The following is a 24,711-nucleotide window of genomic DNA, read 5'->3' on the forward strand; positions in this document are numbered from 1 at the left end:
CTCCTGTTGTTGGGCGTGAGGGCGCAGGAAGGTCGCCGATGATTGGCTGAGGCGGGTGGGGGCAGCGGCGCGGATTGGCAGCTGGCCGCAGCTCGGGAGCGGATTGGCCGAAGCGGCGGCGGGGGGCGGGCGTCGCGGCCCGGGCGTGATGGCGGCGGCGGAGGCTGCGGCCCGGGCTGAGGAGACGGGCCGGGCGGCCGGGATGGCGGCGGCGGCCCCGGGGCCGGGGGAGCGGCGGCGGCTGCTGCGGGCGGCGGCGGCGGCGGAGCGGGGCCGCGGGGGGCTGTAGGCGGCGCCATGGAGCGGCCCGGGGGCTCCGAGGGGGCCTGGGCCGCGCTGCTGGGCCGGCAGCAGCCGCAGCAGGTACCGCGGGCCGGGCCGGGCGGGGCTACCCGGGCGCTGCCGCCGTTCACCCCGGGTCCGCGCGAGCCCGCCCGGCCTCCCCGCACCGCCCCGCGCACGAGCCCCCGCACGTGCCCCCGCGGGGCCGCACGAGCCCCCCCGCACCCTCCGCCCGGCCTCCGCCCCCGGGTTCCACGAGCCCCCGCTCCGCCCCCGCACGTGCCCCCGCGGATCCGCACGAGCCCGCCCCGCCCCCGCACGTGACCCCCGCACCCCGGCACGTGACCCCCGCGGGTCCGCACGTCTCGGTCTCCGCCCCGGGTTCCACGAGCCCCCTCAGGGTCCGCACGAGCCCACCCGCCCCGCCCCCGCACGTGCCCCCGCGGGTCCGCACGTCCCGGTCTCCGCTCCCTCCCCTCGGGTCCGCACGAGGCCCCCCGCCCGGCCCGCAGCGCGCGGGTCCGTGTGTGCGGCCCGGCCCAGTCACAGGGCTGGGGGCTGATCCCTGGTGTCCCGGGGGGTGGGACTGGGGGCCCCGTGTGGACGGGGCTGCACTCGCGCGGGGCTGTGCCCTGGCCGGGCGGACCCGTCCGAACGGTGCAGCGTTCCCAGGACAGGGCCTGTATCGCTTTAACCTCACACCCCAAATTGCGGGAGCAGGTCTGTGCAGCCCTGGGCTCAGGCCTGGGCGCAGCCTCCACAGGGGAGGGAGGGAGGGAGGGAGGCAGCCGTGACCCGGCTTAGAGAACGGGACAGCCCGCGGGGGCACCCTGGGGAGAGGCTCGGTGGGGACCGTGGCGGCCCGGTGCCCGTGAAGGGAGAGTGCCTGGCTGTGCAGAGCAGGGGCTGCCGTGGCTGGGATCCCGTTAGCCAGGCAGGGACACTTCACCCCCAGTGGCAGCTGGTGCTGAAGCAGGTTGTTGCTAAGCAGCAGCCCTGGCTCCATAGAGGGGTGTGTGTGTTGGGGGTGAGGGCCTGGCGGGGCGGGTTCACCAGCGTCAGCCTGACCCCTCTGTGCGCTTCAGGGGCTTGGCCTGGCCCTGCCCGTACTGGCATGAGGCGCCTCCACCAGAGGCTCCGTGGACCCCCGGCCTTTGTCCTGGAGCACTGCTGGGGGGCATCATGCAGCTAGGAGACCCTCAGCCATTGCAGTGGGGCAGGGTCTGTGTGGGGCTCGTTCAGCCTGCTGCCAACCAACTCGCAACGTAGGGGGCTCCCGGGCTCCCCTGCAGACGTCCCGGCAGGGCTGTGCCCCTAATGGGGTGCCGGTGCGGTGGGAGGGCGACACACACTGTGGGGTGGCTGTGGAGTGTAATGCCAGGTCCTCTCCCTGCAGGCTCGGGAATACTGCCCAGGGGTGAAGAACCAGCCCTATGTGTGTGAGACGGGCCACTGCTGCGGAGAGACTGGATGCTGCACCTACTACTACGAGCTCTGGTGTGAGTGGGGAGGAGACGACGCAACACTAGGCTGCCGAGGGCTTGGGGCCAGCACCTGCCTCTCGGGGATCCTTATTGCGATGGGAGGAGCTCTCAGCCTCTCCTGGCAGGGGGCTGGGTGGTGGGGGGAAGCTCCCAGCTGCTCCTGGCCTGGTCCAGCACGGGGTGCTGTGGGGGACAGGACTGGGGCACTGATTGGGGGGAGTTCCTGACTGCTCCAGTCCCAGCCTCTTCCAGCAGGGGGTGCTGTGGGGTGGGGCTGTACTGGGGGCTCCTGGAGGAGGGTCATTCTCAAGTGCTCTCCTGTCTGCAGGGTTCTGGCTCCTTTGGACCATTCTCATCCTCTTCAGCTGCTGCTGTGCCTACCGGCACCGCCGCGCCAAACTGCGTCTTCAGCAGCAGCAGCGGCAGCGTGAGATCAACCTCATCGCCTACCACGGTGCCTGCAACTACCCCACCTCCATGATGGATCTCAGTGAGTGCCGCACAGCCTCTCTCCCTCCGATTCCCGTCCTCAGCCCAGCTCGGGCGGTCTGGCCACGTGTGCATCGCGCTGGCCGTCCGCACCCAGGCAGGCTCTCAGACCCGGGAGCTGGAAAGCCAGCCTAGGTCTTAACCTGCTGTTGCTGGAAAGTCGTGCATGGGACCAGATCCTCCACTGGGGGTGGGGAGCGCCCTGGTCTGAGGCTGTGTCCTCACCAGCTCAGGTGTAACATCTGTGGTGTGGCTCTGGGCCCCACGGGGCGGTCAGCCCGGGAAGCACAGTGAGGGCAGGGCTGTGTCTGGGGCAGGGGGCAATGCCAGGAGCACACAGCTTGGGGGCTGACAGGAGGGGCAGCTCCAGAGGCCTGGAGGTGAGCGGGGCTCACAGGGTGGGAAGCAGGTGGGGTTGCCGGGGGGGTGGGCTGTGGTTGTGGCTGGCCCCCTTCGGGTTCCCAGGTGACTCTCTCTCTCCCCTCCAGGGATGCTGGCTTCCTTTAAGCTGCCTGCCTACGAGGAGGTGGCTCACCGTCCCAGCACCCCTCCTCCCCCCTACAGCGCCATCCTGGCCCAGCTGGGCGGGCCGCATAGCCGCCTGGGCTCCAGTCCCCTGACCCTGTCTCCCAGCTCGGAGAATTTCACCAGCTGCTCTTGCGAGTCGAGCTGCCTCACCTCCCCCAGCAGCACGTCTCTGTCGGTGCAGATCACGGATGAGACGGAGCGCAGCCAGGCCAGCACGCCGAGCGAGGAAGGCGGCAGCAGCAGCACGGGCACTGGCGCCAGCTGGGAGCTGCCCGAGGAGCCGGCCCCCTGCGAGGCGCCACCCAAGCAGACCCTCTTCTCCTCCAACGTGGATTTCTTCGAGGCCGACTACCACCGCTGCTCAGACATCGAGGAGGAGGAGGAGGAGGGCGTGGGGGGGGAGGAGGGCGTGGCCCAGGGGGGCAGCAGTGAGCACTTCCGGCACCGGCGCCTGACGGGCGATTCGGGCATTGAGGTGGGGCGCTGCCAGGAGGAGGAGGGCGGGGAGGACAGTGAGGAGGAGATGCACCTGCTCAGCAAGGCAGGGCCCGAGTCCCCCCAGCTCTTGGAGCGCAAGAGCCTCTGTGGGCTCCAGAGCGACGGGGGCAGTGAGGAGCCCGGCTCACCTGTCCTGCCTGTCTGAGCCGAGCTGGGTGCTGCCTCAGACGGCAGCTCCCCGCTTCCTGCCCTGTGACCCCAGCTGCCTTCCCCTGCCTGGCACCTCCAGGGCTCTGGAGCGGCCCTTCCCATCAGCCCCCACCTCTGTGCTGCTGGCCGAGGGGCAGAGGTCCCTGTCCTATGCCCTTACCCTGGCAGGCTGCCTGGGAATCCTGCCCGGTGGGGTGGGGTGTGTAGAACTGCGTGGGGCTGAGAGGCAGCACCCTGGCCTCTTCCTGCCCCACATGCCGGGCAGTGGGGGGGAGAGGGGGGCAGGGCAGCTGCCTCTCAGCCCTTCCCTCTCCTGAGTGCTTGTGCCTGGGAGCGTTGGAGCCCTGCGGGGGCTTTCCCTTCTGGCAGGCAGGACAGCAGGCAGCTCCTGGCTGCAGCGGGGAGGGGGTCCCACCCAAACCCCTCCTGGCCCAGGGCCCTGCCTCCAGCTCGGCTTCTGCCCTGTGTGCTGGGTCGGGGACAGTTTGCACCGGCACCATGTGGCTGACTGACCCCTCCCTGGGGTGTGGACTCTTGGCGTGGAGCCCCTGGGGAGAGCGTGCCCGGGGGAGGCTGTCCCCCCACTGACTCTCTGTAGACGATGTGTCCCCCTCACTCTGCGTGCTGCTGTCGTTTGTTGGGTACCATGCGTAGCGCTGCCCGGCCCGGGTCCTTCCCCTCCCCGTAGAGTTCCCACTGGGACTGGGTTTCGGTGGAATTGCACGAATCAGATTATTCCTGCCCAGTGCCCCCTCCCTCACCCAAGGTGCTTCTCTGGGAGAGTGGGGGGTGGCTGGCCTGGGGCAGCTAGCAGGCCTTCCCCGTGGCACCCCAGCGCTTGGAGGGGGTGGGGGCTGCCTCGGTGAGAGACGTGGCCTCTGCTCCCAGCCTGTGGGACAGTTCTCATTATTAAAGAGATGTGGAATTACAGCCTGTGAGTGTCTGCGGGGGGGGGAAAGAGAGGCAAACCCACACCCTGCTGCTTGGGGGCTCAGCTGTGTGTGGGGGGAGAGCAGGGCAGCTCTGCGGGGTCCAGCTACCAGTGGGAAATAGGGACTGTAGGTGGCCTGCTCCTCACGGCTGCCCAAGCTTGGTTCAGCCCAGCCTGGGGACGGGCTGGAGGCTGCTGGGTTCCCCCCCCAGAGCAGGCTGCCTGGTACGCGCGGTGGAGCCGCACCACAGACCCCTGACGTGCCCCAGGATTTTGATGGGAGCTGCAGAGGAAAGGGCTGTGGCCAGCAGCCCCCCTCCGCTCCAGGCAGTGTGGTCTGCCAGGCCCCAGTACCCCCTGGGAGCTGTACCCCTAAACATGACAGGCACCCCCCCCCAGTGCCCGATGGCTGGCTGTGTCCACCCCCTCCCAGGCTGCTGCGCCCCAAAGATGGCAGCAGAGGGTGGAGCTACTCAGCTTTATTCTTGAAAAGAATTAGACACCCCCCCCCAACATTCGTATGAAAACACCTGAGAAAGACGAGCAGGGGCAAAGGCCTGGGCAGTGGCGGGGTATCCCCATAATGCAGCAGCGCCGCCCCTCCCCAGCCCCACCCTGAACGGTGGCTGCGGGTTAGACTAAGGTGGGGGTGCCCCTTGCCGGCAGCTGGAACCCCCTTCTCCCAGCCTGGCCCCTAGTACTCCTCGGCCATCATGAGCACCACCAGGGCAGACCAGCCGGTGAAGGGGTAGCAGCCCCGGCCCTGGCCCGTGATGTCGCTGTACTGCTCCCACAGGTAGCCGCTGGCCGCGTACTGGCGGTACAGGTTGGCAATGAGGTTGGCACGCAGCTCCTGGTAGAGCGCAGCTGCCTGCCGCTGGTAGGGCCCCTCCAGGCTGGCGTAATGGTGCAGCGCCCGCACCGCCAGGTAGTTCATGTTGATCCAGATGGGGCCCCGCCAGTAGGGGGGGTCGTGCTCCGTGTTGTGTTTCATGTAGAGGGGGCTGGTGCGGGCGAGTGAGCGCAGGCCGTACGGGCTCCAGAGCTTCTCTTCGCTGCGCAGGTCCCCCAGGATGCCGCCCAGGCGGGGCGAGTCGGGCCGCAGCAGCTGCAGCAGGAAGGGGAAGAGGCTGACGTAGCCCAGGGCCCCCACGAACTGCAGCTTGGGGGGCTTGCGGACCACCCGCACCAGGCGCGGAGCGGGGAGCTGGTGGGGGGGCTGCCCCGGCCCCACAGCCACCTTCTCGCGCTCCAGCCTCACGGCCTGGCTGTGGTTGCCGTAGTCGGCGAACATGCCCAGCTGCTCGGCCCAGTGCTGCTCCTCCAGCAGGGCGTTGTCACTCAGCGCCTGCTGCATGTGCCGGTACTCGGCAGCCGGCTCGCCCAGCCGCTCGGCCACCTGGGCCATGACCCCCGAGGCCAGGGCCATCCAGCAGCGCAGGTCCAGGTGGCGCTCGGCCGGCGAGGGGTGCGAGGCGCGAGGGTAGTCGTCCAGCCCGGAGGTCAGCGTCTTGGGGTTGAGGAAGCGGTCGGTGTCCTGGTCCCGGCCCCGCCAGCGGAAGGTGTAAGGCAGCGGCCCCGCCTGCGTGGTGTTGTACCACTCGTACCACGTGCGCAGGCGGGGGAAGAGCCTCCGCAGGTAGGACAGCTCCGCGGGGCCCCGGCCCGGCTCCCGCAGCAGCTGCTGCAGCACCAGGAACAGGGTGGGCGGGTTGGCAGCCTCGTTGTGCTGCAGGATGAATTCAGGAGGCACCTTGGCTCGCGCCTCGTCGTCCAGGATCTGCTCCCGCGGGATCCAGCCCTCCACGTTCATCAGGTCCAGCCAGTGGGCGATGACCTCGCGGCTCAGGGCCGGGTCCCAGCGCGCCAGCAGCAGCTGGTGGAAGCCCTCGTCCCAGAGGAAGCCGCGGGGGAAGAAGGAGCGGGAGGGCACGGCGGTGAACAGGGGGCCCTCGGGGTAGGGCAGGGGGTGCTGGTTGTGCGCAGACTGCACGATGGAGTGCCCGTGGAAGTAGCCCATCCCACCCAGCATGTTGCTGAGGGCAGCCTTGGCAAAGCTCTGCTGCTGGGGCGTGAAGCCCTTGCGGGCCAGGGAGAAGGTCTCCTCGAAGCGCCGCTCGAAGGCGGCCACGTGCCCGGCCAGCTCCTCGCTCAGCACCGCCCCCACCAGCGAGCCAGGGCGCTCGGCAAAGCTGCCGGACTCGAAGGTCACCTCCACGCGGCAGGGCAGCGCCAGCGTCACCTGGTGCAGCAGCAGGTGGCTCTGGGGAGCTTGGTCCGGCTCCCCAGGCAGCGCCTGGGACGTGTCCACAGCGAAGTAGCGGCGCTTGGGCCCGCCTGGCGCCGCGTAAACAAAGCGGTTGCTGAGGCTGCTCTTCACCACGTCTGTCAGGCGGTGCAGGCCCGGGCTCCTGGCATCCAGGTGGTTATAGCTGCAAGAGAGGAGGGGTCAGGCCCGGAGCCAGGAACACCCCACAGCGCCCCCTCCTGGGAAAGCCAGGCGCTTCCCCCACAGCCAGGGTTCCCGCCCCGCTCCGAGCCCCCCCCCCATACCTGGCATAGCCGAGGGCTTCCCCGGTCTCTGTGGTGGGCTTGTGGAAGGTGACGTTGAAATGGCCGAGTTCCTCCGATGTCCCAGTCACGGACACCAACCGTGTGTTCTCCACGTGCGGCTGCAGCGTCCCCTGCCCGTCTGTGGCCACGTAGAAGAGCAGGGAGACGAGGGAGGGCTGGTCGCCCGCACTCTGCAAGGAGGGAGATGGACACTGGGCATCGCTCGCCCTGCAGCCCTCTGTGCTGGAGCCTCCAGGACCTCCCTGCACAGCCACAGGGGGCAGCCCCCTGAGACCCACCCACAGCAGGAAACGCCCCGTGTTCCCTGGGGACAGAGACTGGGGCAGGAGAGGAACCGCCACCAAACATAGGGGCTGGATGGTGCGATCCATCGTGGGGCTCAAACGGGGAGTCCCCACCCCAGGGCCCAGCCCAGGCATCACTCCGCGGGGCGCAGGGAAGGGGCCAGGAATCCCAGCTATGGGAGGACACCTGGCCTGAGGGTGACAGTAGCGACTTGGGGGAGGGGAGAGCCCGGGACTCCTGGGTTCCCTTCCCAGCTGTCACTGACCCCGGGGAGGGCCCTTTCCTCATTCCCGCAGCCCCACCTCTGGCCAGGCTGTGACCCGCCAGCTCCAGTCCCCGCCGTGCTCCCCGCCCGGCCGCTTCACGAACTCGGTGCGCAGCGTGAGGCCGCGGTCACGGATCTCCTGCACCCCAAAGCGCAGCCCGTCGTGCAGCAGCCAGCCGTAGCCGGGCAGCCCGTCGCTCTGCTCGCACGTGTGGCGCAGCCGGGCCTCCGCCGCCGCCTGCCACAGCCACATGAGGCCTGGGGGAGAGAGGGGGAGACTGAGAGTGGGCCGGGCCAGTGGAGCCCACCCCTCCCGGCCCCGCCCTTACCTGCCACGGGCAGCCCCTCCCGCCCTGGAACCGACCCGCCCCGCCCTTACCTGCCACGGGCAGCCCCTCCCGCCCTGGAACCGACCCGCCCCGCCCTTACCTGCCACGGGCAGCCCCTCCCGCCCTGGAACCGACCCGCCCCGCCCTTACCTGCCACGGGCAGCCCCTCCCGCCCTGGAACCGACCCACCCAGCCCCTCCCTGCCATGGGCAGCCCTTCCGGCCCCGCCCCCACCTGCCCGGGGCAGCCCCTCCCACCCCGGTCGGGCCCGGCACGGCCCCCACCCCGCCCCGCCCCGCCCCTACCGGCCCCGGGCAGCCCCTCCCGGCCCGGAACCCCCCGCCCCGCCCCTCCCTGTCATGGGCAGCCCCTCCCACCAGGAATTGCCCGGCCCAGCCCCACCCGTCCTGCCACGGGCGGCCCCCACCTGCCCCGGGCGGCCCCTCCCGGGCGGCCCGGCCCCTGCCACGGGCGGCCCTCCGCCCGCCCCTGCCCCGGGCGGCCCGGCCCGGTCCCCACCTGCCCCGGGCGGCCCCTCCCGCCCCGCCCCGCCCCCTCCCGCCCCGGCCCCCACCTGCCCCGGGCGGCCCCTGCCGCCCCACCTGCCCTCCCGCCCCACCTGCCACGGGCGGGCGCGCGCTGCGGGGCCGCATGCCGAAGTAGACGTGCGGGCGGTAGGAGCCCCAGAAGCGCTCGGGCGCGGCGCGGGGACCGCTGCTGCCGGCGGGCAGGACGCGCGGCGCCGGGTGCGGGGTGACCACGCGGCGGCCCAGCCGCCAGCGCCCGTAGAGCCCGTAGGCCAGGCCGGCGGCGCCCAGCGCCAGCAGCGCCAGCAGCGCCCAGGCCCAGGCCCGGGCCCTCCCCGGAGGGGCCCCGCGCTCCCGCCGCGCCGCCGGCGGGCCCCGCCCGCCCGTCGCCGGCCCGCGCGCGGCCGCCGGGCCCCGCCGCCAGCGCGCCCGGGCCAGGGCCCCGCCGCACGAGACAGTGACCGCCGGCCCCGCCCCGCGCACGTCAGCCCGCCAGGCCCCGCCCTCCACGTCAGCCCGCCAGGACACCGGCCCCGCCCCGGGCCACGTCAGCCCGCCAGGCCCCGTCCCCAGCCCGAGCGCGCCAGGCCCCGACGCGCCGAGACAGGGACCGTCGGCCCCGCCCCCTCCCGTCAGTCTGCCGAGCCCCGGCTCCAGCCCACCAGGCCCCACCCCCTCCATATCAGCACACGGGCCCCGCCCTCAGCAGCTCTCCGAACCCCAGGGCGCCACGTCAGCACATGGGCCCCGCCCCCTGCCTTGTGTCAGCACATCGGGCCCCGCCCCCAGCAGCTCTCCGAACCCCAGGTCGCCACGTCAGCACATGGGCCCCGCCCTCAGCAGCCTCGGCCCCAGGTCGCCACGTCAGCCTGCCGAGCCCCGGCTCCAGCCCACCCGGCCCCACCCCCTCCATATCACCACACGGGCCCCGCCCCCAGCAGCTCTCCGAGCCCCTGCTCGCCACGTCAGCAAACCGGGCCACGCCCCCGCGATCCCTCCTCCGCCGACGCTCGCTAATGTCACTGGCTCGCGCGGCACTCGCACGTGACCATCCTCAGGCGCGCGCGGCGGGAAGGGCGGACGGCCCCGTCACCGCCTCTCCCGGCATGCCCCGCGCGGTGCGCCCTGGCCCCCGTAGCCCCAATTGCGCGTGGCTGGGAGCCCGCCGCGCTGCACGCCGGGAGCTGTAGTCCACGGGCACGGCCCGGCCAGCGGCTTTGCCCGACCGGGGCTAACCCGGGTGCAGGGGGGGATGGGCCGGCCCAGGCCCTGCTGGCAGCAGGCCCCCGGGGTCCAACCCTGCAGCTGGGGCCACGGCGGGTGGGAGGGGGTCCCTGGGGCGGCCCCCTCCCCCAGCCCCCCCCGGGAAGACAAACCCAGGCGGGCAGCGGTTCCTGTGGACACGTCTTTATTGTGCGGCTGCACCAGCGCGGCCCCCCCGCCCCCAAGCCGGGGAGGGGCAGCCCCCCCTGCAGCACCCAGCTGCTGCTCCCCGCGCCAAGCGGGGGGCCGGGGGGGGGGGCAGGCAGAGCTGGAGGAGCCCCTCAGGTCCCACCTTGCCCAAGCGCTGGGGTTTAAGGCCCCTGCCCGGGAGATGAGGCCCAGCCCATCACCTCCCTGAAATACCCCCAGCCCCCCTAGGCCTACAGAGCCCCCAGCTCCACACCCTTCAGATACCTGCCCCCCCTAGGCCAGGCAGACCCCCCCACGCCAGCTGTCACACCCAGTGCTCCTGCATGCGGCCCGGACCGGCCGTTGGTGCTACCTCCCCCCAGTGCTGCAGCCCAGGGGAGCTCCACTGTGCTGAGTCGCTGTAGGCAGCACAAGGCAGTGGATTGTGGGTAATGCTGAGCCAATCACCTTGGGGGCAGAGCTGAGGCTAGTCTCTGGGGCAGTGCTTATGTGGGTCCCAGGGGGGGCAGCAGGATCTCTGCCTAGAAGAGGAGCAGAGCTGAGATGTGGGGAGGTGGGTGTGACCCCCTTACCTGTGGCAAGCTGATCAGTGTGACCCACAATCCTTTGCTCTGGAGATTGTTCCTGGCCCTTGGCATAAGATACAAGGAAGCAGCTTGTCCTGTGTGGCCGGATGCCCAGCCCAGGGGAGAGGCCTGGGCATGTCTCTTGCAAGCCCCCAGCTCGCTCTCAGGGCAGCGGAAGGACACACTGCCTTCCCCTAAGACAGGCTGGTCTTACCCAGCCCAGTCTGCAGGCCAGGCCACGCCCTGGGGTGGGAAGGGGGGGCACCAGGGAGAATGCTGCAGATGGAGTTACAGCCAGGCCTGCGCCCCCAGCCCCCCCCAGCTGGACTGACAGTTGCTCCATTGTGGGGAAGGAAGGAATCCCAAAGCCCCCAAGCAGAGCTCCCCCCCCCTCCCCAGGGGTAGGCTGAGAAGCAGGCCCTTTCCTGCACTAGCCAGCATAGGAGGCTGGGGGGAGGGAGGAAATGCCCCCTTGCTAACCCCACTGCATGGACCCAGGCTGGGGCACAGACACAGCATGGTTGTTAAGACACAGCCCCACTAGGCGAGGGAGGGACATCTCCCAGCTGGGGCTGCAGGGAGGTGGAGGGGGCAAGAGTCCTGCAGCTGCGCCCAGCCCCCAGCTCCAGGGCAGCCCCAGCTGGGAGATCAGCCCACCAGCCCCCTCCCTGCTCCTGGACCCCACCTCCCCCCAAGATCCATCACAGCCTCTGCACCGCCCCGTCTGGGGGCTGGGTGGTTCCCTGGCGCCGTTCCCAGTTGGAGACAGACAAGGAAGAACTCCAGAGCTGGGGGACATCAATCACCTCCAGGCGACTGTCAGGCTGGGGGGGGGGATGAGACGGCCAGTTAGTGCTTGATCTGCCCCCCATCACCCTCGCTCACAAATCGCTTCCGGCCCCTTGAAGAGAGGAAAGACAGGAATGTCAGTGAGCCAGGCCCCAGACAGCCCAGCCCTGGGCTCTCCCTGCACACAGCCCCTGCTAGCTCAGCCCTGCCCCGCCCCCCACCCCCCCAGCTCTGCCAGTGCCCCTCACTCCCGACCCCCAGCTCTGCCGGTGCCCCTCAATCCTGACCCACAGCCCCTTCTACCTCAGCCCAGGGCTCCCCACACAGCTCTGCCGGTGCCCCTCAATCGCAACCCACAGCTCTGCCGGTGCCCCTCACTCCTGCCCCACAGCTCTGCCACCTCAGCCCAGGGCTCCCCACACAGCTCTGCTGGTGCCCCTCAATCCTGACCCACAGCCCCCAGCTATCCCAGCACTGGGCTTCCCCCCACTTCCAACCCACAAGCTCCTTCTATCCCAGTCCTGGGCTCCTCTGCAGTTCTACTGGTGCTCCTCAATCCTGACCCGTAGCCCCCCATGCTGCAGGTACCTGGCTGGGCAGGTGTCTCTCAGCTGCTTGGTGATGACTCCCTCCTCGAAGCAGAGATCCACCAGCCGCTCCAGGATCCGGTGAGCGAGGGGCACATCCAAGCTGATGTCTCCGAGCTCGTCATAGACTCGCTGAAAGCCCTGGGGGGGGATCAGAACTGGGATCAGAGCCAGGAATGCTGGGGCAGAGCAGGGAGGAGCCATGATGCCCCCAGGAGACCTCGCTTCCTGGGCTGGGAATGGCAGCCTGTGCTGCAGTCAATCCTAGAGGCTGAATCTGCCCCCACAAAGGCCTCCTCACCCTCTGCTGCAGCTGGCCAGTCTGCCAAGACTTCACGGCTGGCTCCCTCGCCCTATTCATGGCACCAACCCAGCCCCTTGCTCCCCGGGCTCCTGTCCCAGCTCCGGCACTCACCCGGTTCATCTGGTCCAGGGTCACCAGGCCCGTCTCCCACAGCACCTTGAGCAGTTTTACCATCATGACGACAGGAGTCTCGCCCGTGGACTCCAGCACCATCACTACAGCCTGCGAGGGTGGAGGAGGGGCATCAGCATGGGGTGTGCAGCACCAGCCACTGCTGGCATCACGGGCACCCCCCAGGATCCAGTAGTAAGCACAGCTCCCACTGGGGGTGCCCTGGGTACTGCCCCCGGCCAGCGCTGGTGATCACAGCGCAGCCCCAAACGGACACCCCAGGCCAGGCCTGCGCCCTACCTCATAGACCAGCTCATGATGGAAGTGAGGGACCTCCAGCCCCCGCAGGCAGTGCTCTGCCTCCGACACCTCCCCGGACAGCAGGTACTCGCGCAGCAGCAGGTTCATCTGTGGGGAGAGGTACTGAGGGCTCAGCACGGGGACGGGCAGGCGCCCGCCCAGGCCTCACCCAGCCCCGGGGCCCAGCCGGCTGTCCGGGGGCGTGAGGCGCTCACCTCTTTGATGAGATGCTTCACGGGCCTCTGGCCACCCCCCACTCCCCACACGTTGTCCAACTGGTTCACGTCCCGCTTGATGCGGAGCAGCACGGCGGCGCGGTCCAGGGCAGCCCTGCAAGGAGCAGACGGTGAGGGGCAGGGGCTCTCGCGGGGGATGCTACCGGCTGGTGCCAGGGCAGGGGCACTCTGCCCAAGGGAGGGGGAGAGACTCTTACCTGGCGTGCTCACAGTCCACGCGCCCCTTGTAGCGGTCCAGGAAGTCCAGGGGCAGGGCATGGTCAGCCACGGCCCGGGCAATGAACTGGCCCAGCATCTGCAGAGGCGCGAGCGTGTGGTCAGGGCGCAGACGCCACCCAGGGCCTGGCACGGCACCTCCTCTGCCTGGCAGGGCCAGGTGCTACAGCCCCCACCCAACCCCAGCCAGCCCCCCATCACCATGGTATCCCCAGCCTGGTCCCACCCTCCCAAGGGCATTCCCAGCTCCTTCCTTCCCATGCCCCCCCCTCCCAGCTCTCCCCCCAATGCCGTTCCTGGCCCTGCCCCCCAGCCAGCTGCCCCCCTTGTCTCCCCAACCCCCACCTGCGGAGCCTCAGGAGTGTCCAGGATGAGGTCAGGCAGGTCCTTGAGCATCTTGTCGAAGGCCCTGGCGATGTCCTCCGAGGTCATGACCTTGCCCACGAGGTCCGAGAGCAGGCGGGAGGTCAGCTCCCGGTGGCTGGCCTTGCCCTCCAGCGCCAACGCCACAGCCAGCGAGGGGACGGCATGCTTCCTGCTGCCCAGGTTCAGCTCCCTCAGCAGCTCCTGCGCCAGCTGCCCCACACATCCTCCTCCTCCCTCCAGCTCCCCAGCCCCCCGGCCTCCTCCTCCCGCCACGGCTCCCAGCCCACCCCCACGCCATCCTCCTCCCTCCACGGCTCCCAGCCCACCCCCACGCCATCCTCCTCCTCCTCCCGCCACGGCTCCCAGCCCACCCCCACGCCATCCTCCTCCTCCTCCCGCCACGGCTCCCAGCCCACCCCCACACCATCCTCCTCCTCCTCCCTCCTCAGCTCCCAGCACACCCCCCCCCCATCCTCCTCCTCCCTCCACAGCTCCCAGCCCACCCCCACGCCATCCTCCTCCTCCTCCCGCCACGGCTCCCAGCCCACCCCCACACATCCTCCTCCTCCCTCCTCAGCTCCCAGCACACCCCCACGCCATCCTCCTCCCTCCACGGCTCCCAGCCCACCCCACGCCATCCTCCTCCCCACGGCTCCCAGCCCACCCCACGCCATCCTCCTCCTCCTCCCGCCACGGCTCCCAGCCCACCCCCACACATCCTCCTCCTCCCTCCTCCCAGCACACCCCCACGCCATCCTCCTCCTCCCTCCTCAGCTCCCAGCCCACCCCCACGCCATCCTCCTCCCCCCACGGCTCCCAGCCCACCCCCACGCCATCCTCCTCCCTCCTCCTCCTCCCTCCACGGCTCCCAGCCCACCCCCACGCCATCCTCCTCCCCCACGGCTCCCAGCCCACCCCACGCCATCCTCCTCCCCCACGGCTCCCACGCCATCCTCCTCCTCCTCCTCCCTCCACGGCTCCCAGCCCACCCCACGCCATCCTCCTCCTCCTCCACAGCTCCCAGCCCACCCCACGCCATCCTCCTCCTCCCCACGGCTCCCAGCCCACCCCACGCCATCCTCCTCCTCCCTCCATGGCTCCCAGCCCACCCCACGCCATCCTCATCCTCCTCCTCCTCCTCCCTCCACAGCTCCCAGCGCACCCCCACGCCATCCTCCTCCTCCTCCCTCCACGGCTCCCAGCCCACCCCCACGCCAACCTCCGCCACCACCCACCACACCACCCCGCCCCCCCCCACGCCATCCTCCTCCTCCCTCCACAGCTCCCAGCCCACCCCCATGCCATCCTCCTCCTCCTCCCTCCATGGCTCCCAGCTCACCCCCACGCCATCCTCCTCCTCCCTCGACAGCTCCCAGTGCCCTTCCCTGGCACTGCAGGGGCCCCCGGGCCTAGCCAGAGGGATGTAGCCCCTGAAATCCTCCCAGACCAAAAGCCTGCGGGGGGGGGGGGGGAGAGACAGACTCTCCAGACTCACCATCACCTCGAGGGTGTCCCCGTGCTCAAAGTACTCCAGCACCATGGGGTGCACATTCTTCTCCAGCTCCCCCTCCTCCAGCTCCGGCGCCACTGTGGCATAGACCGTGTCGCCCTGTAGAGAGGGGCAGAGGGGCTCACGGCCAGCGGCACCCCCAGTGGGACAGGCCCCACCCACAGGAGCACCAGTCCAGGGTGGCTGGCATGGCTGAGTGGGGGCAGGCAGGCAGGCCAGGGGCAGCAGTGGATGGGTGCTGAGGTCGAGGTCTGTGACACTGGGCTCCGTGGGGAGGGAGGAAGGGGCCCGGGACTGCCACACTGCACTGCCCTTGGGAACGTACCTGAGATGACTCGTCGTAGTTGGGGTCCCGCGCGTCGGGCTCCTGGTACCCGTACACCAGGCCAGGTGCACCCCACACGCCCTTGCCCCCAGCGCCACCTGCCAGAGACACACTGGTTCAGCCACCCACATGGGCCACAGCCTCCCAGCTGGGCACCAGCTCAGCTCTGCCTGCTACAGAAAAGGGACCGGGGGCCCTGGGCACCGCTCAGCACCCCCAGCCCCGGGCAAAGCTGGGCACCAGAGCAGCAGGCTCCCAGCCTGGGCATGACTGTGTCACAAGTGTAGTGAATTCAGTGGGGCCCAGCAAACCCACAGCACGTGGCAGGAGCAGCTCCACCCAGCACAGGAAGAGCAGGGGACTGCGTGGGGATTGAGGGAGGTAGAGGGAAGGATCCCTGTGTCTTTGGGGCAGCAGGAGTGGTGGGGAGGGAGCAGGGGCTGCACTGTGCCGGGTTGGGGGACTGGGGAGTTGCAGTGTGGGGCAGCAGTGAGCCAGGAGGGACTGCAGGCTGCACCGTGGGGCGGGGGGGTGCCCCAAGGCAACAGGAGGGGCCAGGGGGATGTGGGGAGGGAAGTGGGGGGGCAGGGGGGTGCCCCAAGGCAGCAGGAGGGGCCAGGGGCCTGCCCTCACCTTTCTTGGGGAGCCCACGGCCCTTGCCCATGCGCGACTTCCTGTCGTTGCTCTTGCCCTTGGGGCTGCCGGGCTCGGGGCTGGGCTCCCCCCCCTCGGGGGCCGGCTCCCGGGTGGAGTCCCGGGACGAGGTTCGCCGCAGGCGCCGCTTGGCCTTGGCCTTGAGCCGGGCTTCGTGCAGGGCCTTCTCCTGCGGGGTCCAGGGGCGGGACCCGTCGCCATCCATCAGCTCCTCCTCCAGAGCCTCCTCCTCTGAGCCGGCCTGGCCCGTGGCCTGCAGGGCAGGTGGGGTCAGAGACGCCCCGTGGACCCCGCCCGCCCCCCAGAGCCCCGGGGCAGAGCGCTCCCTAGGCACCCCCATCCCGACTGCAGGCCCCGGGGCTCCCCGACCCCCGCCAGTGCCCCCCACCCCGACCTGCAGGCCGCCAGGGGCTCCCCAACCCCCACCAGTGCCCCCCACCCCGACCTGCAGCCCCGGGGATCCCCAACCCCCGCCAGTGCCCCCCACCCCGACCTGCAGCCCCGGGGCTCCCAACCCCGCCAGTGCCCCCACCCCGACCTGCAGCCCCAGGGGCTCCCCAACCCCGCCAGTGCCCCCACTCCTAACCTGCAGCCCCGGGGAGGCCCCAGAGCGCTCCCAGTGCACCCCACCCCGACTGCAGGCCCGGCCTCGCCCAGCAGGGCGCTCCAGGAGCCGCTGGCTGGGAGTTCACACAGCGCCAGGCAGCCTCCACCCCCGGGCACGGGCAAGAGCCAAGGCCCAACCGCAACTGTCAGGCCAGGCAGGGGAGCAGCCTGGGGCCCGGCCTGCAGGCTGGGGGGCAGCTGGGGGGCTGCCCCATTCCCCAGGGATGCAGACAGCCTGGCAGGTCTCTGCCCCCACTCCCGACCCGCAGCCCCCGCCAGTGCCCCCGGGGCGGGCCGAGGCGCGGGGGGCGCTGGGGCCCCGCGGCGCTCGGCCCCGCCCCAGCGCACATGGTGACGGGCAGGACACGCCAGGGGCGCTGGGGCCGGGAACGGAGCCACGGGGTGGGGCGCGGCCGGAAGGAACCGGCGGGGTCGGGGGCCGGGGGGCGGTCAGGGGTTGGAGGGTCTCGCGCGGGGGGGCTCGGGGGGCGGGGCCGGGATCGGGGGGCTCGCGCGGTACTTGCCAGGGCGGGGCTGACCGAACCCGACATGGCCGCAGGCGGCAGCTCCGAGCCGGGCGCGATCCCGACCCCGACCCCGAAGCTCCGCTGCGCCTCGCTGCTCCGCGCGCCCGCCCCTTGCGGAAGTGACGCACTCGGGGGGCGGGGACTCCAAACAACTCCCGTCAGCCTGGCAGCCGCAGAGCCCAGGCTGGCCCCGCCCCCAGCCGCGCCCCCAGTGCCCCGCCCACGCCAGCAGGGGGCGCGGCCGCTGCGCGGACCAATGGCCGCTCTGCGTCTCCCCCTAGCGGCCCCCGGAGCAACGGCTCCACAACCCCGGACTGACCCATGGCTCGGGGGGGAGGGGTTAGGGAGCGGACTGACCCATGGCTCTGGCGGCAGGTTAGGGAGCGGACTCACCCATGGCTCTGGGGGGGGGGGCAGGGAGCAGACTGACCCATGGCTCTGGGGGGGGGGGGGGTGAGGGAGCGGACTGACCCATGCCTGTGGGGGCAGGGAGTGGACAGACCCATGGCTCTGGAGGTGGGGGGCAGGGAGCAGACTGACCTATGGCTCTGGGGTTAGGAGCGGACTGACCCATGGCTCTGAGGTGGGAGGGAGCAGAGCGGACTGACCCATGGCTCTGGGGGCAGGGAGTGGACTGACCCATGGCTCTGGAGGTGGGGGGGCAGGGAGTGGACTGACCCATGGCTCTGGAGGCAGGAGGAGCGGACTGACCCATGACTCTGGGGGTTAGGGAGCAGACTGACCCATGGCTCTGGAGGTGGGGGTGGTTAGGGAGCAGACTGACCCATGGCTCTGGGGGGGGCAGGGAGTGGACTGACCCATGGCTCTGGAGGTGGGGGGGGGCAGGGAGCAGACTGACCTATGGCTCTGGGGGGGGGGGCAGGGAGCGGACTGACCCATGGCTCTGGGAAGGGGAGAGGGGCAAGGAGTGGGCTCAGTCATGGTTCTTCTGGGGACCCCACCAGCCCAGGCAGTGGGCGGGGGGGCAGAGAGGGAGCCAGGGGCCTAGGTCTGCGCACTGGATCCATCCCTGAGACCCCAATATCACACCCCACTGCTCTCTCTTGGGCCCAACCCCCATGATCCTTGCACTGACCAGGGTTGTGCTGGAAGGGGGCAGCCAGGAGTGACACATCTGGGTGAGGTGTGTGCTGTCCTTCACGTGGGCAAAATTAAGGGGCAATTAACTGCCCTGTTGTGTTGTGAGAGCTGAAAGAAAGGAAAGCCACTAGCTAAGGTACTGGCAAGGCCAGACCCAGAGGTAAGCCCTGCAGCTGATGGAATTTCCTGGGAACTGATTGCCACACAGGGGCTGCGGCATTGACTGCTGCAGCTCTTGTGTGTGGGCGTGAGAAAGCCCAGAGAAAGGAGTAGGCAGCGAGAGCCGCAGTGGTGGCCATGGCCTGGAGAGGGAGCACTCAGGGCTGGCTGGAGGGGCAGACATGGGACTAGTAAGGGAACTACCTGGGTGCTTCTGCGGTGTCCAGGGAACCAGGACCTAGTGTGTTGTTGTGAATGAACTGGATCGTGCCACAGCAATACGGGCTGACTTGAATCAGCCCTTTCTCCCCATGATGGAAACTGCCTGCAAGCCCCCTGCTGTCAGCTGAAGCCCACCACTCACACAGAGGGGCAAGAACACTGCAGGCCCCATGCTGGGAGAGCTGGAGGTGGTAGGGGACGGGGAGACCAGAGGGCTGCAGGCCAGATCTGCCTTGGCCCCAGCCTCTGGCTGACAGGGTGTGGGAAAAGTATGGCCCCAACTTCCAGCCACCTCACGGGGCAAGGTAGACCCCAGGGCTCTGCCTAGGAACCTGCGGCTGCTCCCGCCCTTGCTGTGGGCCTTCCCGCCAGTGCAATGGGCCGATGGCCCCATGGCTAGGCTGCCCCTTGGCTCTCTCTGCAATTCACCGTGGTGGAGATAATATAATATATGGAGATATACCTATCTCCTAGAACTGGAAGGGATGTGCCGGAGCCAGAGGGAGCTGGGACCCCGGATGGAGGCTGGGCATAGGGCTGGGCTGGATGACAAGGGAGCAGTGGCCTAACACCCCTGCCTCAGAGACAAAGGAATGGGAGGCATGGCAAATCCTTGGGGGACCAACCCACCGCAGGGGGGAGCTCAGGCCTTGCCTGGCCCCAAGGTGAAAGGAGGCTGCTGAGCTCAGCTCAGGGATTCCTTTGTAAGCGCTTCAGCTCCTGCCAGCCCCTCCTCCATCACCCTGCCCCAGTTCCTATGTCCGGCTTCCCCCATCCTACACCACCACCTTTCTGCCTCCCCGCCACCCCTCACTGCCCACCCAGCCCGGCTGCATGGACTCTGCCAGGAGCGCTGCAGGGTCATGCTGCACCTTCTCAGGCCTTGGGGACCTGGGGGTGCGGGTGTAGCCTCCCTGCCCATCCACGCGGGCTGGGAGCACTGACACCAAGCAGCTTGTCCAGCTGCCCTGCACTCCCCCCTCCTGCTCCCAGGAACCAGGCTCCTGCATCAGGCAGGGCTGGCAGAGGGAGGAGGGGGCGTTTCTGGGGTGCAGTCAGAGCAGTGTGGGCAGCCCAGCAATGGCTGTTGCCCCTCACCCCCTGCCCAGCAAGAGGAGGCTGGCCCTGGGGCCCGGTTGAGGGGTTGCCTCTCTGATTGTGCTGATCCATCACCCATCCACTGGCTCTTGGGCGCTGTGGGCTTGCGGCGGGCGGCTGTGGGCTAGCAGGTGGTGGCTGTGGGTGGTGCCGTCCCATGGCAGCTGGATCCCAAATAATCACGTGTATTAACTCTACACGGATGTGCCAGGCCTAGCTTAATGCACACTGCTGCTCCCCCTTGCTTCTAACACAGAAAACAGAGGCCACCAGCAGAACCCCCACACCCTTTCGAGGAACCCACCCTGTCCCTATATGCCGCTGGTAGTTGAACCAGCTCGTGGCTTCAGTGGTGCTGTGAGACTCAGACAGCAGCAATGTGGCCTCGTACACTTTAATGGGAGTCGGAGGACACCGGCTGTGGCTCGTGTCTCCTTTGCAGCAGAGAGGGCAGCTGAAAGCTAGTTGTGCAGTGTGGGAGCATCTCACTTTTGTCTGCAGTCAATAAATGGGACTGGAAAAGACCAAGGTCACTACTTTGATCTGACGACCAAAATCCATCTTGTTTTCTTTCAACTTCCTTGTGCTCTCCCACTGGAACACGGCCCAATCTTACATAAGAACGGCCAGCCTGGGTCAGACCAAGGGTCCATCTAGCCCAGTGTCCTGTCTGCCGACTGGCCAGTGCCAGGTGCCCCAGAGGGAATGAGCAGAACAGGGAATCATCCAGTGACCCATCCCGTCGCCTAGTCCCAGCTTCTGGCAAACAGAGGTCAGGGACACCACGTTCAACCAACCCAAAGCCTTCAGCCGCACACCAGTCATGTAGCCAAGAGATCACCTCCAGCACTTTCTGCCTTGTCACACGGGGGCCGGTGGACTCTCAGAGACGCTCACTTGGACTTCCCTTTACTTCTGCTCCCTTCCAAGCTGCCTGAGGCCTCCTATAATCTGAGTGGTTCCATGGGCTGCGGTGTCATTGGTTCCGATGTGCGTCAGCAGCCCTGGGGGAGACCTGCCAGCCAGCCTCCGAATCCCGTGGTTACAGCTCCTGTTTTCATGCGGGCAGACAGCACTGTCCCGTGGGCTCGTGTCCCTGCCCGAATTCTCTTCCACTCCTCTTGGAGTCACCACTGACGACTGGTTGCATTCTTGCAATGGTGGAACCAACTCTAGCCGTAGCTGCTTATTTCAGACCACAACCACCCCCAGCCCCGGGTTTGTCCTCTGTAGATTTTTGTTCCAGGTTCTCCTGTCCTTGATTTGCTGAGTATCTGAAAACATTTCGATCGGTCTAGCTGGGCTGAGAGCCTCCTGGCTCTGTGCCCTCTCGGTCAGACGTGTCTGCTGCTTTGGTTCCTCCTCTCTCCTCTTCCCTCGTTGCTGATCCTTCCCTTGGGGCAGCGGGACAATGACGTCTGAATCCGGCTCTGCAGCATGCAGGAAAACAAAGACTTCTTGGACATTGCTGTGACGTACGGTACCAGCCCAGGTATCTTCTCCTCTGGTGTAGCCGGAAATCTGTTCTGTCCTCTGGCAGACAAAACCAGCACAGCCAGGGCAGGGCAGAGCAGAGCAGCAGTTCCCTCATCCGTGGTGTAGCGCCACACCTCAGACAGGATCAAGCTGCCTCTCTGACCTCTCCCCACTTTGCCCCTCCTGTTTACCTGGATTAAGCCTCACTGCTCAGCTCTCTCCCTCGCAAACAGGGCAGGAATGCACAGAGTCAAACACAAGTTTTGTTCAAAGCCCCAGGGGTCCCAGCAACAAGGGCCTTCCCTGAGATACAGACCTGTCTCCCCCTCCCTGTTTGCCAGCAGCTGGGAGTGAGCGACAGGGGCTGGATCACTGGATGATTCCCTGTTCTGTTCACTCCCTCTGGGGCACTTGGCACTGGCCAGTCGGCTGACAGGACACTGGGCTGGAGGAGCATTGGTCTGACCCAGTGTGGCTGCTCTTATGCTCTCGTCAGTCCAGGGCCCACAGCCCAGCCACGCAGCCCTCACGGAGAACAACCGACCAACACTGCAAGCCCATGGGGTCATTGACACCCTGTTTCCACTTCTGAACCTTTCCAAGGGGGCATTTTGGGGGAGGGGGCACGATTTGTGAACATTTTTCTTTGCAAGTTCGGGAGTTCCACAGCTCAGCCACATCAGAGCAGCTGAGGGGGTGAAGAGACGTGGTGCAGGCAGAGATTTATTCTGTCACGAGGAGCCAGTGAAAACCCAGCTCCTTAGTCAAACTCCACAACCAAAGCAGCAGTGGGGCGGGGGTGCCCCGTAAGAGCCCACTGCTCAGGAAGGAAGCTGCAGGTGGGCAGGCAGCCAGGCGGTGGTGGGGAGGTGTCACCCGGGGTGTCATGTACAACCCACCAAACCCCAGCGCCTCCCATTAGTTACTTACAAATGGAAAGGAGTCATCACCACACCTAGGCACATGCCTTTGGTGAACTCACACTGCTCTCTGCCACTGATTTAGTTGTAAGGAGCTGGGACTGAGGAACCAACTTCTGCCCTGTGCGTGCCCACAGCGAGCAGAACACAGCTCAGAGCCCCAGGGCCGTTCCCTTTCCAGGACTCCCCAGGGCCCTGGAGCCCGCAGCCGGACCGCCCCACGAAGTGAGGCCTGCCAAAGCTGCTCTATGTACCCACGGCTCAGATCCCAGGAGCTCGGCAGGGCTGCTGGCAGTAGGGGGCGCTAATGCCCCGGCATGGTGCTAGAGGGTCTGTGCTGCAGGGAGCAGGGTGGGGGCTCAGTAGGGGCGCTGACCCCAGTGCCGGGCCAGGGGCGCGGGGCTGTTCACAGTCTGCAGGGGGCCTGGTCCATGCAGCCAGGCCAGTCACTGGGCCGAGCTGTTTGTGGGGGGCAGCGACTCCCCCCAGAACACACAGGCTGTCCGCCACCCCGCCCGAGCCAGGGGCTCCCTGCAGAGCTGGCTGCAGGCAGAGAGCCTGGCCCAGGGGCAGCTCAGACAGGAGCCAGCCCCAGCCCTCTCCTGCTGATGGCTGTGGGGCCTTGGCTCAGGGAGTTCTGCACCCAGCTGGCCTCGCAGAGGCCCACTGCATGCTGGGATCTGTAGTCCCACGGGGAGCCTGGCTGTGGTCTGCTCCAGGAGGCAGGTCGGGGAATGTGCCACCCTGCCAGGCACGCCTTGGCTGGCCAGGCCAGGGGGCAGCGGATCCCATGGGGGCAGAACAGAACCACAGAGCCATGGAGCTTTGAGGCTACTTGGCTGCTCTATTTCTAACCACGAATACGTGGCCGGGCTCCGTCCCCAGGCGGGGGAGCCCAGCCGCTCAGGGCTCCGCGCTCTTGGTGCAGGGCAGGCTGGGCACCTTCCAGCGCCGCGTGCCGTGCAGCCGCAGGGAGAGCCACTCCTGCTGGGTGCTCGGGAGGTAGGACTCCGGGGTGCAGCTGCCTTGCAGGTGGCTGAGGAGGTCGGAGCTCTGGCTCTCCAGGGCGGTGCTGTTGCGCAAGGCCTGCACGTCCAGGCTCTCCAGGCTGTTCAGGCTGCCCGCGGGGAAGTCCTGAGTGCGGACGCCGTTGTGTGAGCCTGGGCCAAGGAGAGGAGATGTCAGCCGGGGGGGCACGAAGGGAGGCTAGCCGGGGGGTGAAGCTAGGAGAGGTTAGCCGGGGGGTGAAGCTAGGAGATGTCAGCCGGGGGCACGAAGGGAGGCTAGCCGGGGGCAGGGCTAGGAGAGGTTAGCCGGGGAGAGGGGACAAGGGCAGGTTAGCTGTGGGACAGGGGCAGAGGGGAGGTCAGCTGTGGGGTCATGAGAGGTAGTTAGCCTGTGGGGCAGGGGTGGTTAGCTGTGGGGCAAGGCAGGGGGTGGTTAGCCTGTGGGGGGGTTGTGAGGAGTGATTAGCTGAGGGGGGCAGAGGGGAGGTTAGCGGGGGGGAGGTCGTGAGGGGTGGTTAGCCTGGGCCATCCCCCCCCCCTGCCCTGGTCCCCCGCCCTGCTGGGGCTGATCAGAGCCGGGGGAGGCGGTGCCCCACGCAGACTCCTGCCCGCTCCGTACGAACAGCTGCTCCCCCTGGAATCACTCAGCGGATGCGCAGGCGTCTGGGGCGAGCTCATCTCCTGGGGAGCTGGGCAGGGGCCCCTTGGACAGGCTCTTGCCATCTGCAGAGGAGCCCAAACCCAGTAGCACGGGGGATCCCAGCCCACTGCCCCCTGGCTGAGAAGCCCTCAGCATGGCTGAGCCACCCATACCCAGCCCCACCACCCACAGGATACTGCTCCCCTGGGCCCAGCCGGCCCAGCCAGTGTCTCCAGCAGGCTGCCTGAGAAAGAGCCACGGACAGGCACCTCCACTTCGATGGGCGCCCGCTAACCTCCCTGACACCGCTGGGCCCAGGGGTGCCGTGCAGGGTGGAGCCGGTCCCCCCCAGTGCTCCCCCACAGCCGGTGCGGAGCTGAGCAAGTCCAGCCGGTCCCCGGGCCTGGGAGCAGGACTCCGTGTGCTCAGCACGTGCACACTGATTGTGCGCCGGGAACAGCACCCAACAGAGCCCATCTCTGGGCACGTCCGGGCTCTGATCTTTGACCCGCCCTCATGCACCTGGCTGGGGCAGTGCAGCCTGCTGGCCCCTCCAGCCCAGCCCCACGGCACTCACAGCACTTGCGGAAGGACTCCCAGGTGTGGGAGGGCAGGCAGGCCTTGCTGCTGGGCTGCTGCAAGAGGCAGACGATGGCGTTGTCCATCTGCTGGAAGACGCGCAGCGACAGCACCGACTGCTTGATCTCAGGCGACAGGCCGGACTCCTCCGACTGCACCAGCCGCCGCACCGTGTCCCCAGTCCTGCTTCCCAGCTGCTAGTGCCCTGCAGGCTGACCACAGCCCCTGGTGAACCAGCCTGGGCTCCCAGCCCCTGCCCCTCAATCCTGACCCACAGCCCCTGGAACCCCAGCCCTGGGCATCCCAGCCCCGGCGCCCCTCAATCCTGACCCACAGCCCCGGGCATCCCAGCCCTGGGCTCCCCAACTCTGCTAGTGCCCCCAATCCCGACCCGCAGCCCCTGGACCCCAGCCCTGGGCTCCCAACTCTGCTAGTGCCCCCAATCCCGACCCGCAGCCCCCGGGCGTCCCAGCCCCGGGCGCCCTCCAGCTCTGCTAGTGCCCCCCAATCCTAACCCACAGCCCCCTGGTAACCCAGCCCTGGGCTCCCCCCAGCTCCGCTAGTGCCCCTCAATCCTGACCCACAGCCCCCTGGTAAACCAGCCCTGGGCTCCCCACAGCTCTGCTATTGCCCCTCAATCCTGACCCACAGCCCCCT

At 68.5% G+C, this 24,711-nt stretch overlaps 4 protein-coding genes across 5 annotated transcripts; 1 reads left to right on the forward strand and 3 right to left on the reverse strand.

The window, feature by feature from the left end:
* Nucleotides 1–231: 231 nt before the first annotated feature.
* On the forward strand, nt 232–4,361 carry WBP1 (WW domain binding protein 1). The gene is made up of 4 exons (XM_039540063.1): nt 232–363; nt 1,679–1,781; nt 2,095–2,256; nt 2,744–4,361. Exons 1-4 carry the CDS (start codon nt 298–300, stop codon nt 3,424–3,426), a joined length of 1,014 nt encoding a protein of 337 aa, XP_039395997.1. The 5' UTR covers nt 232–297; the 3' UTR covers nt 3,427–4,361.
* Nucleotides 4,362–4,922: 561 nt separating this feature from the next.
* MOGS (mannosyl-oligosaccharide glucosidase) lies at nt 4,923–9,431 on the reverse strand. Of its 2 annotated transcripts, none has more exons than XM_039540059.1 (4): nt 9,317–9,431; nt 7,524–7,744; nt 6,916–7,106; nt 4,923–6,794 (listed from the first exon to the last, which is right to left on the reverse strand). In XM_039540059.1, the coding sequence occupies exons 2-4, from the start codon at nt 7,737–7,739 to the stop codon at nt 5,057–5,059; spliced, it is 2,145 nt and encodes a 714-aa protein (XP_039395993.1). In that variant the 5' UTR covers nt 7,740–7,744; nt 9,317–9,431; the 3' UTR covers nt 4,923–5,056. The 2 variants fall into 2 exon arrangements, with proteins under 2 accessions (XP_039395993.1, XP_039395992.1); XM_039540058.1 differs by lacking the exon at nt 9,317–9,431 and adding an exon at nt 7,966–7,975 and having other exon boundaries at nt 4,924–6,794.
* Nucleotides 9,432–10,847: 1,416 nt separating this feature from the next.
* On the reverse strand, nt 10,848–17,000 carry LOC120405984 (programmed cell death protein 4-like). Its single transcript, XM_039540061.1, has 11 exons — nt 16,850–17,000; nt 15,699–15,972; nt 15,066–15,163; nt 14,726–14,839; nt 13,210–13,431; nt 12,846–12,943; nt 12,628–12,742; nt 12,413–12,520; nt 12,113–12,223; nt 11,699–11,838; nt 10,848–11,222 (listed from the first exon to the last, which is right to left on the reverse strand). The coding sequence occupies exons 1-11, from the start codon at nt 16,874–16,876 to the stop codon at nt 11,171–11,173; spliced, it is 1,359 nt and encodes a 452-aa protein (XP_039395995.1). The 5' UTR covers nt 16,877–17,000; the 3' UTR covers nt 10,848–11,170.
* Nucleotides 17,001–22,652: 5,652 nt separating this feature from the next.
* On the reverse strand, nt 22,653–24,249 carry LOC120406585 (coiled-coil domain-containing protein 142-like). Its single transcript, XM_039541535.1, has 2 exons — nt 24,053–24,249; nt 22,653–22,988 (listed from the first exon to the last, which is right to left on the reverse strand). Exons 1-2 carry the CDS (start codon nt 24,138–24,140, stop codon nt 22,732–22,734), a joined length of 345 nt encoding a protein of 114 aa, XP_039397469.1. The 5' UTR covers nt 24,141–24,249; the 3' UTR covers nt 22,653–22,731.
* Between the last annotated feature and the right edge of the window lie 462 nt (nt 24,250–24,711).

The sequence above is a fragment of the Mauremys reevesii genome, linkage group 5 (genome assembly GCF_016161935.1).
Source record: "Mauremys reevesii isolate NIE-2019 linkage group 5, ASM1616193v1, whole genome shotgun sequence".
Classification (NCBI taxonomy): Eukaryota; Metazoa; Chordata; order Testudines; family Geoemydidae; genus Mauremys; species Mauremys reevesii.